Source organism: Trachurus trachurus (assembly GCF_905171665.1).
Source record: "Trachurus trachurus genome assembly, chromosome: 2".
Lineage (NCBI taxonomy): Eukaryota > Metazoa > Chordata > Actinopteri > Carangiformes > Carangidae > Trachurus > Trachurus trachurus.
The window spans coordinates 15,184,786-15,199,073 of record NC_139914.1 but is presented as its reverse complement, the minus strand read 5'-3'; the positions used below and the strand labels follow the sequence as shown (position 1 = coordinate 15,199,073).

Genomic DNA, 14,288 nt, shown 5'->3' with positions numbered 1-14,288 from the left:
ATCGGTCAAAACGGAGGGTTCAAGCAAAGACGCTTTATTTTGGTTCAAGCTAGCTACATCGAGGGTAGGTTAGCTTCCTATTTCAAAGTAAAAGCACAAATTCTATCGTCATGGTTTTCTGTATGTAAAGGGCAACAGGTGTTTTATTTTGTGAAAGTAACCGGAAGTGCGTTGGTCACAACAGCTAGCTTGAGTAGCGCCAAATTCGTCCGAACAAAATAGTAAACAGCTGGTATTTAGACAAATTAACGACACACTGCTGATCTAAACGGCTACTTTCTCACCTAAACATGTTTGAAATGTTGATAAAGTGATATATTTACAGAGTTTAGAGCTAACATGAAATCAGCTTCTGACTGCTGATTTCAGCTCAGGTAGGAGGCAGGCTAACACTACCCATACACTTCCAGTGTTTGAGCTAAGCTAATTACGGCGATACGGCTCTATCTCCCTTGTTACTGCACGCACAGTGGAAAGGATGGTGTCTATCTGCTGGTCATGGACTCGGGAGTGAGGCAAGACACGAAAAAAAAATGTTGGCGTGTCACTTTAACTACTTGCTACTACTATCTAGCTGCTGCTACTGCTTACGACTATCAAAGGTGCAATTTCAGGCTAGCCTCTATTATCCCCACAGATACTCGTTAGCAGTATCTGCGGTGTTTTATTACCTACCTGCTGAGATACGACAGCAGAAACGGGGGGTGCATGTAACTAAACATTTGACACAAGTTAGAAAAAAAAACGTAATAATGTAAATAAATGAAAGTAATGATGATTGAAAGCAGAGCAGCAGTCCTCAGTGCACCAATAAACATCCACCTTTTCCTGAGCTCCGAGTCCACCACCACTTGTCTCTTCTTCTGGGGCGGCGGAGACTCCCTGGCTTGGCGCAGAGCGGACACCTTCTCCCTCGTCGTCACCTTGGTAACGGTCGCCGTGACGGAATGGGTCAGCTCGGACTGCTGGGTCACGCTGACGGCAGACGACACCTTTACATGGACAAAAGACAAACAAACCAAAAATTAGACCAAACTGCACAGGGGTAAGTCCAGTCAACACATCTCATGAAAATACTACATCCCAGGGCCGTTGCTAGGAAACCATGGCCCCCTGGGAATAAATACTGAAGTGGGCCCCACTTAAAAAAAAAAAAAAATTCTCAGTAGGACCTCCTTCTACCATTCATCACCAGCACAAATTCACAATGAACTATTTTACCGCTGAAGAATCACAGATATGAGTTATATTTAACTCTGTTTTCACTGATGTCTGCTACTGCAATACTGACAATTTCCCCATCATAGGATGAATATAGGATTATTGTATATTATTGTATTGTAATGTATCTTATTTTATCATATTTTATATTATCGTATTGTATTTTATTGTATTGTAACGTATCATATTGTATATTATCGTATCGTATTGTATCTTATTGTATTGTAACATATCATATTGTATATTATCGTATCGTATTGCATCTTATTGTATTGTATCGTATCATATTGTATCGTGTCGAACTGTATCTTATCGTATTATATTGTATCGTATCGTATCATATCGCATCATATCATATCGTATCATATTGTATCGTATCGTATTATATCGTATCATATTGTATCGTATCATATTGTATCTTATCGTATTGTATCTTATCGTATTGTATCGTATCATATTGTATCTTATCGTATTGTATCTTATCGTATCGTATCATATTGTATCTTATCGTATTGTATCTTATCGTATCGTATCATATTGTATCTTATCGTATTGTATCGTATCATATTGTATCTTATCGTATTGTATCTTATCGTATCGTATCATATTGTATCTTATCGTAGAGTATCGTATCGTATCATATTGTATCGTATCATATTGTATCTTATCGTATTGTATCTTATCGTATCGTATCATATTGTATCTTATCGTAGTGTATCGTATCGTATCTTATCATATTGTATCTTATCGTATCGTATCGTATCTTATCATATTGTATCTTATCGTATTGTATCGTATCATATTGTATCGTATCATATTGTATCTTATCGTATTGTATCTTATCGTATCGTATCATATTGTATCGTATCATATTGTATCTTATCGTATTGTATCATATTGTATCTTATTGTAGTGTATCATATCGTATTGTATCTTATCATATTGTATCTTATCGTATTGTATCTTATCGTATCGTATCATATTGTATCGTATCGTAGTGTATCGTATCGTATTGTATCTTATCATATTGTATCTTATCGTATTGTATCTTATCGTATTGTATCGTATCATATTGTATCGTATCATATTGTATCTTATCGTATTGTATCGTATCATATTGTATCTTATCGTATTGTATCTTATCATATTGTATCTTATCGTATTGTATCTTATCATATTGTATCGTATCATATTGTATCTTATCGTATTGTATCTTATCGTTTTGTATCGTATCGTATTGTATCTTATCATATTGTATCTTATCGTATTGTATCGTATCATATTGTATCTTATCGTATTGTATCTTATCATATTGTATCTTATCGTATTGTATCGTATCACATTGTATCGTATCATATTGTATCTTATCGTATTGTATCTTATCGTATTGTATCGTATCGTATTGTATCTTATCATATTGTATCTTATCGTATTGTATCTTATTGTATCGTATCATATTGTATCTTATCGTATTGTATCTTATCGTATCGTATCATATTGTATCGTATCATATTGTATCTTATCGTATTGTATCTTATCGTATCGTATCATATTGTATCTTATCATATTGTATCATGTCGAACTGTATCTTATCGTATTATATCTTATCGTATCGTATCATATTGTATCTTATCGTAGTGTATCATATCGTATTGTATCTTATCATATTGTATCTTATCGTATCGTATCATATTGTATCTTATCGTAGTGTATCGTATCGTATTGTATCTTATCATATTGTATCTTATCGTATTGTATCTTATCGTATTGTATCGTATCATATTGTATCGTATCATATTGTATCTTATCGTATTGTATCTTATCATATTGTATCTTATCGTAGTGTATCTTATCGTATTATATCTTATCGTATCGTATCATATTGTATCTTATCGTAGTGTATCATATCGTATTGTATCTTATCATATTGTATCTTATCGTATTGTATCTTATCGTATCGTATCATATTGTATCTTATCGTAGTGTATCGTATCGTATTGTATCTTATCATATTGTATCTTATCGTATTGTATCTTATCGTATTGTATCGTATCATATTGTATCGTATCATATTGTATCTTATCGTATTGTATCGTATCATATTGTATCTTATCGTATTGTATCTTATCATATTGTATCTTATCGTAGTGTATCGTATCGTATCGTATCATATTGTATCTTATCGTATTGTATCTTATCGTATTGTATCGTATCATATTGTATCGTATCATATTGTATCTTATCGTATTGTATCTTATCGTATTGTATCGTATCATATTGTATCGTATCATATTGTATCTTATCGTATTGTATCTTATCGTATTGTATCGTATCATATTGTATCGTATCATATTGTATCTTATTGTATTGTATCGTATCATATTGTATCTTATCGTATTGTATCGTATCATATTGTATCTTATCGTATTGTATCGTATCATATTGTATCTTATCGTATTGTATCTTATCATATTGTATCTTATCGTAGTGTATCGTATCGTATCGTATCATATTGTATCTTATCGTATTGTATCTTATCGTATCGTATCTTATCGTATCGTATCATATTGTATCGTATCATATTGTATCTTATCGTATTGTATCTTATCGTATCGTATCATATTGTATCTTATCGTAGTGTATCATATCGTATTGTATCTTATCATATTGTATCTTATCGTATTGTATCTTATCGTATTGTATCATATTGTATCTTATCGTAGTGTATCGTATCGTATTGTATCTTATCATATTGTATCTTATCGTATTGTATCTTATCGTATTGTATCGTATCATATTGTATCGTATCATATTGTATCTTACCGATCATATTGTATCTTATCGTATTGTATCTTATCGTATTGTATCGTATCGTATTGTATCTTATCATATTGTATCTTATCATATTGTATCTTATTGTATCGTATCATATTGTATCATATTGTATCTTATCGTATTGTATCTTATCGTATCGTATCATATTGTATCGTATCATATTGTATCTTATCGTATTGTATCTTATCGTATCGTATCATATTGTATCGTATCATATTGTATCATGTCGAACTGTATCTTATCGTATTATATCTTATCGTATTGTATCTTATCGTATCGTATTATATCGTATCGTATCATATTGTATCTTATCGTATTGTATCTTATCTTATTGTATTTTATCGTATTGTATCTTATTGTATTGTATCGTATCATATTGTATCGTGTCGAACTGTATCTTATCGTATTGTATTTTATCGTATTGTATCGTATCATATTGTATCGTGTCGAACTGTATCTTATCGTATTGTATTTTATCGTATTGTTTCTTATTGTATTGTATCTTATCGTATCATATTGTAGCGTGTCGAATTGTATCTTATTGTATTGTATCTTATTGTATTATATCTTATCTTTTTATATGATATCGTATCTTTTATCTTATTTCTTATCTTAAAGAAAAAAAAACAAAGTTGAGATTAAGTATGTATTTTTACCACTTGAACAATGAGTCATATTCTGTTGAAAGTGAAAAGACAAGGTTCAGTTAAGGTATACTGAATATGAAAGCTCCTGGCAGGCATCATTTACATAAAAATGTGTTGTTTTTTTGTTTGTCCATTAAAGGTGCACAAACAGTACTAGAATTACAATGGACCGGATGCACTGAGCCCGTCTGAAAAGGTGACACGTGTACATTTACTAATCGTTTGTTGAAAACCCATAAATAAAGTTTCGGTAATCCAGCCGCCCCCTGTTGTTTTTAACAAAGTGAATCAAAGAATGAATTGAAATAAGAGTCATGTACAGCATTAATGTGATGAGTTCCATCAAAGAATATTTCTCAGTGGACTATTAATAACATAATATCCGTTTTTTAATCATAATCTGATTCCTTTGCCCACTTAGTTGAACCTGACCTCCCTTTGTAGGCCTCAAGGCTACTGTGGTACATTTAAAGGGCACCTCTGCGCTTATTGAGCCTCTAAGGTAATCATAAAAAGTTTTATATTTTTTGGAAAATACTCCTACTTGCTTACTTTTCCAGACTTTGAGGACTAACAAAGCTCACCAACTAGCATGTCCAAGGTCATTATCTGGATGTTAAGTTGATTGTTTATGTTTTAGTTTACCCTTTTGAGTGTAAAAATCCACTTTAAGGCCCCTTTGAAAATCTGAAATATAAGAAGATTCCGTAATTCATTCCTTGTGAAGCTCTGGTGTTTCATCGGCCAATGAGAACGCCACACAAGCACTCGTCTTTATCTCATCGCTTGTCAGTACATGACGGTTTTAAAAGCACAAAGATGACAACAGAGAAACAAAGATAAGGAAGGAGTTGTGTAATTATAGAAGGAGATGAGAGAACAGTGTGTGATTGTGTTGTGGGGTAAAGTGATAATGAAAAGTCTTTGGTCTTTGAGCACCGATCTCTTCCACAGCAACCTGAACTCCAACATTTTTAATCCTTTTCACCCAAAGTTTTGAACATCTCTGCTGCTCCCTCAACAAAAATCATTTCAAACTAACAATACCAATATACTCCTTTTGTAATACAATTATCTGTGCAAACTGATAACAACATAAGATTGAGTGTTTTTAGCCGTGTGTCCTGTTGGAGGACCTCTGACCTCTGACCTGCGACTCAGACCGAGTCTGATCCATGTTTCACAGTAGGTAGGCTACAGTGTTCTTTTCTTTGTATGCTTCATTTTTGCATCTGTGTATGATGGACGGATAAGACTTTCCAAAAAGCTTCAGTTTTGGATCAAAACGCTTCAGTTTTGTATTAAAAAGTTTCAGTTTTGTATTAAAAAGTTCCAGTTTTGAATCACAAAGCTCAAGTTTTGGATCAAAAAGCTTCAGTTTTGGATCAAAAAGCTCCAGTTTTGTATTAAAAAGCTTCAGTTTTGGATCAAAAAGCTCCAGTTTTGTATTAAAAAGCTTCAGTTTTGAATCACAAAGCTCAAGTTTTGGATCAAAAAGCTTCTGGGAGAACATCCTTTGGTCCTTTACTTTTATCAATTTCAAGTTATTTCAGTGACAAATGTGGGGTTTTCTTTACTTTAAAAGAAGGGCACCACCTGTATGTGTGTGTGTGTGTGTTGTAGCTACCTGAGAGCTGCTGAGCTCCAGACTCTGGACCAGTCGGTCCCAGCGCTGGGCGAAGCTGTCCAGTCTGTTCTCCAGTTTACTGGCCACCTCCTTGTTCTTCAGGCTGGACAGAAGGTCCTGACTCATGGAGCAAAGCTTGTCCATGGTGGGACGCTTCAGCTCCAGCTCGGCCTTCACCGCCTGGACCAGAGAGACACACACACACACACACACAACACAACATATGTTCAGTTCAGTCACATTGGATTCAAAAACAGTCGGTGCTGGGTTTCAAATAAAAAACACTCAGGTCAATTAAATTCTTTAATTATTCCTAAAAAAAGCAATAATTATTTTCAAAGTTCTTTTTTATTGTCATTCTGAGCTTCTGCTTTCATATCAATTACATTAAAATTAAAATGAACTGCAATGTATTTTAATTTGTTAATGAATATTTATTAAAATTATATTTTAATTTCGAATGAATGAATCCCTGAAGTCCTGGTCTTTTAGAATGTCCTTGTCCTTTTTTTTCCTTCTATTTTATTTCAATTTTTTTATTGTAAGCACTTTTAGACTTGTTCTTCAGGTGAAAAGCGCTCTTTAATACAATTTATTTATTATTATTATGACTTTTCTTTTTTAGGTTACTTTCTTTTTAATTTAATAAAAATTGGAACCAAATAAAAAAAGAAATCTAATAAATAATAAATATATATATATATTTTTTTTTTACTTGTCTTATTCCTTTAACAAATTTAACAACATTTACATTTCTTTTGATTTCCTGTGATTTATGTGTCTGCATAGATAAGATCTATAAGCCCTGGTGGAACAGTTATATGGATATTAACATAAAAAAGGACAATTCTGTGGACGGGCGACTCAGGGTTTTAATTTCCTTTGAGGATCAGATGGACTGAGACTGATCTGGACTTGACTTGATCGTTTCTTGTTCTCTGCAGCTTCTCTGTGTGTTTCTCTTTCCTCTGGAGAACATCAGGGAAATAAAATAACCCTTCACACAGAGAACTGAGAAGTGACTGATGCCGACACGACTGGACCGTTTCATCCCCGGTGAGGTGACCCGTCTGTTTAGTTCTCTTGTGCATTCGTGTCCTGTTAAAACAAAAAACCCCTCAGATCTGTGTTGTGTTTGCGGATGTGCGATGTGCGCGTCTCGTCTGTGCTAAATGAAAGCGACGGTTACCAACAATGGGAACACGATCTCGGAGAGCACCTACCAAGTGAACAATGGAACTCCATAATACAACGTGCAAAGATTTATGTTGGCATGGATGTGGGAAGAAAGGATCCTTAATGCACATGTTGTGGGAGAGATTGTCTACATTTAATTGTGGAGGATGGTGTGTAATTTACCCTGAGGTGTGTTTGTTGGACGGTGTAGGATCTGATACAAAGCAGCGACTAGTAACACTTGCTTTTCTCTCTGTAAAGACGATCATATTAATGAATTGGAAGGTTCGGAAACCCAATTGTTTTTGTTTGAACAACTGGCTTAAAGAAGTTGTCGAAGTAAAGCAGAAGTAAGCGATATTTTTGTGTTAATCTAAGTCTTAAATAGTTGTATCTTCCGACAGCAATCACTTCTATAGAGTGTTTGGTCTGAAACACGGGTCTGTCAGTCACTCTGCTCTGCTCTGAGCCCAGGAGAAAACTTTTATCGTATCCTACAACCTTTATCCAATGAGGAGAGAGAACGGCATAAAGGGCTGTGTGTGCAGCCAAGGGACGCCGTGAATGTGGTGACGTAGCGACGAGGACTGTTATGGTGCGTTCAAGGCAGCCTGTAACTCGTGTTTTTCCGACCTGTGAAGTGGTACCAGTTTGATCTGGTACGAGTTCACGGGTCAGAAGTTACGAGTGGCCGTTATAGTGACTTTCACAGGTAAAACAGGTCGGAGAAACACGAGTGGGTTGCCTGGAACGCTACAAAGTCGTAAGTTGTGACTTGAAGCTGTAATTTACGGTTTCTAAAGCCTGCCTGGAACGCAGCATTAGCCAAAACCACCGGATCGCTTACTTCTGCTTTAATAATGATGGAACGTGCAGCCTCAGTACTACATGAACTGTATAGAGAGGGTCTAGATGGACCCTGGATACTTATAAAAACCATTTAAGTGAGAGGAATGCACCTTTAGAGAGACTGTAATAGCCAGTATACTGTATGTATATGACTCCTTGTGTATAGACAGAAACTTAAGCCCACTGGGGAAATGTTGGCACAATGGTTTTCTAAGTACATTGAAATATGTAATAGTCTGTAATTCCTGGTGAATGTCTTTGTGTTGTGTGTGTGTGTGTGTGTGTACGTAATATTTTTGTTATATGTTGTAAAATTAAAATGTGAATAACAAAATAAATTAAAATAAATAAATAAATGAATGAAAGCGATGCGCGGCGCTCACGGCGAGGCGGCGGACGCACGCCACCGTCTCGGTCGGGTCCTTGAGGCTGGAGGTTTTGATGGAGCTCACCAGCTCCTCCTTCTGCGTCAGCCACGAGTCGAACAAACACTGAGGAGAGAAACACAAGACAGGAAATGAGTCTGCTAAAATTGAATTATGTATTTTCTGATGATTTGAATAATCAAATTAAATGAAATCTGCTCCTTGTGGATATCCAGGAGCCACTGAAGGCAGCGATCCATCATTATAACACACAATCTCTAACTGATTAATCACAGATGAAATGTATATACACTGTTAATAAATGTGTATTATTCTAATGTTGGAGCGTTAAAAACCTCTATTTAACAAATCAAACAATAAACCCAGCGACTACGGCCCAGAGGGGAGTAATGCAAATCTCATTTTGGAGCTTTTAATTAAAGATGATCGGCTAATCGTGTGTAAGCTGATGGTGTGATTTTGGGCTTCCTCAATTATTAATCACAGAACATGAGCAAATTGGATATGGTGACACATTTAATTTCCCCTTTTTACAAGGTCTGCTGTGGCTAAAAATAACACAAGGACAAACAAAATAAGATGAGTTCCTCCTATAAAAGTCCTAATAGAATCTAATCATATACAGTATATCTATCCAACAGTGGAATATGTCAAAATTGAATAAGTTTATCTTCCTGTTGTTTGTACTGTGTGTTGTTTATTGTGAAATGCACCAATGATTATTATAATTTTTTTAATTATTTGGCTGGGTTCGGGCCAAGATTTAAAGGGATATGCCAACATTTTTTTTTTCGTGTCTTGCCTCACTCCCGAGTCCATGACCAGCAGATAGACACCATCCTTTCCACTGTGTGTGCAGTAACCATGGAGATAGAGCCGTATCGCCGTAATTAGCTTAGCTCAAACACTGGAAGTGTATAGGTAGTGTTAGCCTGCCTCCACCTAAAGTCACTAATTAGCTTAGCTCAAACACTGGAAGTGTATGGGTAGTGTTAGCCTGCCTCCACCTAAAGTCATCAGAGAAACTCTTCAGCAACTCTAAACGGACCGATCTTGGTCTCAGAGCTACAAAACTCTCCGGTAAGGCATCTTGAGCGGTCAAATGCCGCTAACGGGACCAGATCGGTCAAAACGGAGGGTTCAAGCAAAGACGCTTTATTTTGGTTCAAGCTAGCTACATCGAGGGTAGGTTAGCTTCCTATTTCAAAGTAAAAGCACAAATTCTATCGTCATGGTTTTCTGTATGTAAAGGGCAATGGGTGTTTTATTTTGTGAAAGTAACTGGAAGTGCGTTGGTCACAACGGCTAGCTTGAGTAGCGCCGAATTCGTCCGAACAAAATAGTAAACAGCTGGTATTTAGACAAATTAACGACACACTGCTGATCTAAACGGCTACTTTCTCACCTAAACATGTTTGAAATGTGGATAAAGTGATATATTTACAGAGTTTAGAGCTAAAATGAAATCAGCTTCTGACTGCTGATTTCAGCTCAGGTAGGAGGCAGGCTAACACTACCCATACACTTCCAGTGTTTGAGCTAAGCTAATTAGCGACTTTAGGTGGAGGCAGGCTAACACTACCTATACACTTCCAGTGTTTGAGCTAAGCTAATTAGCGACTTTAGGTGGAGGCAGGCTAACACTACCTATACACTTCCAGTGTTTGAGCTAAGCTAATTAGCGACTTTAGGTAGGAGGCAGGCTAACACTACCTATACACTTCCAGTGTTTGAGCTAAGCTAATTAGCGACTTTAGGTAGGAGGCAGGCTAACACTACCTATACACTTCCAGTGTTTGAGCTAAGCTAATTAGCGACTTTAGGTAGGAGGCAGGCTAACACTACCTATACACTTCCAGTGTTTGAGCTAAGCTAATTACGGCGATACGGCTCTATCTCCCTTGTTACTGCATGCACAGTCGAAAGGATGGTGTCTATCTGCTGGTCATGGACTCGGGAGTGAGGCGAGACACGAAAAAAAAAAAGTATAATTGGCTGATTATTGGTGAAATTTAGAACAATCCCAGGTCATGAAAGCAAAAAAGTCCAACTACACTGTAAAAAAAGCCAATCTATATGTTTGAATGTATATATGAGATCACGAGAACAAAATCTACAACATGCAGAAAATGCAGAGAAATACTCGGCATCAGCTTAGCATTTTGTGTGTGTGTGTGTGTGTGTGTCTAAAGTCTGATTGACGATTTTCCCCCTCGCTAATTAGCTCTTAATACAAAGTATAGCTGAGGCTGGCGGGACCTGTCATTGGTTTCTTTTAAGTATTAGGCCATAAACCAAAGTAAATGGTCTGCACTCATATAGCACTTTCCCAGTCTTAACGACGCACGCCACTCTCAGGCGTTCACACACACACACACTAACTGATGGAAGAGAAGAGCGATCAGTGGGTTCGATTTCTTGCACAAAGACAGTTGGACCACTGATGACCCGACAGTACTGGACATTATGTAGGGTTTGCAAGTGTAGACTATATTAAAGGGATAATTCAACATTTTGGCAAATTGGCCCATTGCCATAATCCCTATAGTCATAGCAGTAGGTTTGTTACGTTTATTTGTCGGTGCAAGCTGTTTTTAGAACGGCGGAGCAGAGCCGTGAGCTGCTCAGAGCTACGCTACGGAGGCTCATTATGGGATTTCTTGGTTTCCCTCATCATCAAACTCATCAAATACACAATCCAACAACTCCACAACGCTCTGGTGGACAAGTTGTGAGCTGCACATTCACCACACTATGAGATAATAACACAACGTTACCACACAGAGTTGTTTTAGAGGGAAATACAGAAACTGCTTGATGAAAAACTGTCCCTGAAGGCAACGTGCATCAGCGGTTTTGCATGAATTTACCTCTAAAACAACTCTGTGTGGTAACGTTGTGTTATTATCTCATAGCGTGGACTGATCCTCATCACAACTTTGCATAAATCATTTATTGTTGTACATTACTATACTAGACTTTAATTATACATCAGATTTGATCCTGTTTCAGCTTAAACATGTATACTCTTTAAGCCAAAAAAGTAGGAGCTAAAATGATGAGGATGATCTGAACTCATATGTATGCTGCATATATTACTGTAGCCTATATATGCAGCCTTAGACACACACACACACACGCACACACATACCTGTTCATTAGTGAAGTGCTGCCATTTCAGTAAAATCTCCTGCAGCAGAATCCAGCGTTCTTCTGTCCATCTACAAATGGCTGCCCAGCGATCACCAAGCACCTGCGTCCACACACACACACACACACACAAAGACAAATCATCCATTAAAGTCTGCATTAGCACAAAAAATCCTTTTGAAATATTTCCCTTTAGGGATTTAAAGAGTTCTATCAAGATGACTCAAAGACTAATGGATTCACATGTTCACTTTACAGTCTCATTTTTTCAGCTGCCAAAAATGCAGTTGGATTCTTCGTCCTCTCTTCCACACACACACACACACACACACACCAGTAAGTGGAGGAGTTGTCATGCGTGCATTGGGTTTATTCTCCTACTGAAGGACGATTTAACACATAGACAGGACGAGTTAGGAATTGAGCTACCAAAAATAAAGTATAATCTAATCTAATTGTATTTCTAAGTTAAGTTAAGTTACTGTAGGTTACATCAGGTTTAGTTATGTCTGGATAAAATAAGTTAAGTTAAGCTAAGTTAGGATAAGTGAAGTTAAAGGAATAGTTCACCAAAAAATGAAATTCAGTCATTATGACTCCCCCTCATGCTGATGAATACTCTAGAGTAGTTTTTTATTCCTCAAAGTGCATCTGGAGACCCGGGTTTGTAGTGCAACAAAAACTTTATATGAGAGTAATAGCGCCCGACACAAAAACGTCCATAAAACTACACAAAAACCATTTAATATTCCTCCACACTGCTCGTCCGCTGCAATCCAAGTGTCCTGAAGGGAGATAGTCCAGAGTTTACTGGAAACTACCTCATTTAGGACATTTTTACAGCCTCAACGGTCCGGCATTGCAGTAAGGAGGAATATTAGATGGTTTTTGCGTAGTTTTATGGACCTTTTTGTGTCGGGGCAGGATGAATCGTGTGAACGTGCTCCTAGCAAATTCAACACAGGACTGTTCAGGCTGTAAAAATGTTCTAAATTACGTAGTTTCCAGTAAACTCTGGACTATCTCCCTTCAGGACACTTGGATTGCAGTGGACGAGCAGTGTGGAGGAATATTAGAGGGTTTTTGTGTAGTTTCATGGACGTTTTTGTGTCGGGCGCTATTACACTCATATAAGGATTTCATTGGACTATGAACCGGCCTCCCGGGTCTCCAGATGCACTTTGAGGAATAAAAAACTACTCCGGTGTATTCATCAGCATGAGGGTGAATTTCATTTTTTGGTGAACTATTCCTTTAAGTTAGGATAAGTGAAGTAAAGTTAAGATAAGATAAGTTATGTTAAGCTAAGTTAGGAAAAGTTAAGTTACGTTGGGATAAGTGAAGTTAAGATAAGTTATGTTAAGCTAAGTTAGGAAAAGTTAAGTTACGATGGGATAAGTGAAGTTAAGATAAGTTAAGTTATGTTAAGCTAAGTTAGGAAAAGTTAAGTTACGTTGGGATAAGTGAAGTTAAGATAAGTTAAGTTATGTTAAGCTAAGTTAAGCTAAGTCAGGAAAAGTTAAGTTACGTTGGGATAAGTGAAGTTAAGATAAGTTATGTTAAGCTAAGTTAGGAAAAGTTAAGTTACGTTGGGATAAGTGAAGTTAAGATAAGTTAAGTTATGTTAAGCTAAGTTAAGCTAAGTCAGGAAAAGTTAAGTTACGTTGGGATAAGTGAAGTTAAGATAAGATAAGTTATGTTAAGCTAAGTTAAGCTAAGTTAGGAAAAGTTAAGTTATGTTGGGATAAGTGAAGTTAAGATAAGATAAGTTATGTTAAGCTAAGTTAGGAAAAGTTAAGTTACGTTGGGATAAGTGAAGTTAAGATAAGATAAGTTATGTTAATAAGCTAAGTTAGGAAAAGTTAAGTTACGTTGGGATAAGTGAAGTTAAGATAAGATAAGTTATGTTAATAAGCTAAGTTAGGAAAAGTTAAGTTACGTTGGGATAAGTGAAGTTAAGATAAGTTAAGTTATTTTAAGCTAAGTTAGGAAAAGTTAAGTTACGTTGGGATAAGTGAAGTTAAGATAAGTTATGTTATGTTAAGATGAATTAGGAAAAGTTTAGGTAAATTACAATAAATTAAGCTAAGCTAAGTTAGGATTCATTTAGTTAAGTCAGGGTAGGTTAAGATTAAGTTATTTCTAGAGCACAAGTAATTATACAAAGAATAAGAGGAATTTCCAGATAATTTTAAGATAAAGATTAACTCAAGGCATGAAAATACTTATGCCTGCCCTTTGTTCATATTTGCTATTGTATGTTCTTGCAGCCCACATACACAGTGACGCTGCACTTGGAACACATACAGTACAATGCCGTTCATTTTCCCTGACTGCAGTGTATTGGCAGCTAGCTGTTAACTCTTCAACTCCAATTTGAATGGCAAAGACAAAACC

The 14,288-nt window shown here is 36.2% G+C and overlaps 1 protein-coding gene across 1 annotated transcript in view; it reads right to left on the bottom strand.

Annotated features, from left to right (window-relative positions):
- The window catches only part of LOC310999082 (dystrophin-like), a gene marked incomplete at its 3' end in the record, with an annotated part of 346,130 nt that overhangs the window by 107,435 nt on the left and 224,407 nt on the right, over positions 1-14,288 (bottom strand). The window contains exons 16-19 of the mRNA XM_083989398.1: positions 11,893-11,994; positions 8,739-8,846; positions 6,331-6,510; positions 823-992 (exon numbers count right to left, since the gene is read on the bottom strand). Of these exons, the coding sequence (XP_083845524.1) occupies positions 823-992; positions 6,331-6,510; positions 8,739-8,846; positions 11,893-11,994 (560 nt within the window). The remainder of the gene's footprint in view (positions 1-822; positions 993-6,330; positions 6,511-8,738; positions 8,847-11,892; positions 11,995-14,288) is intronic.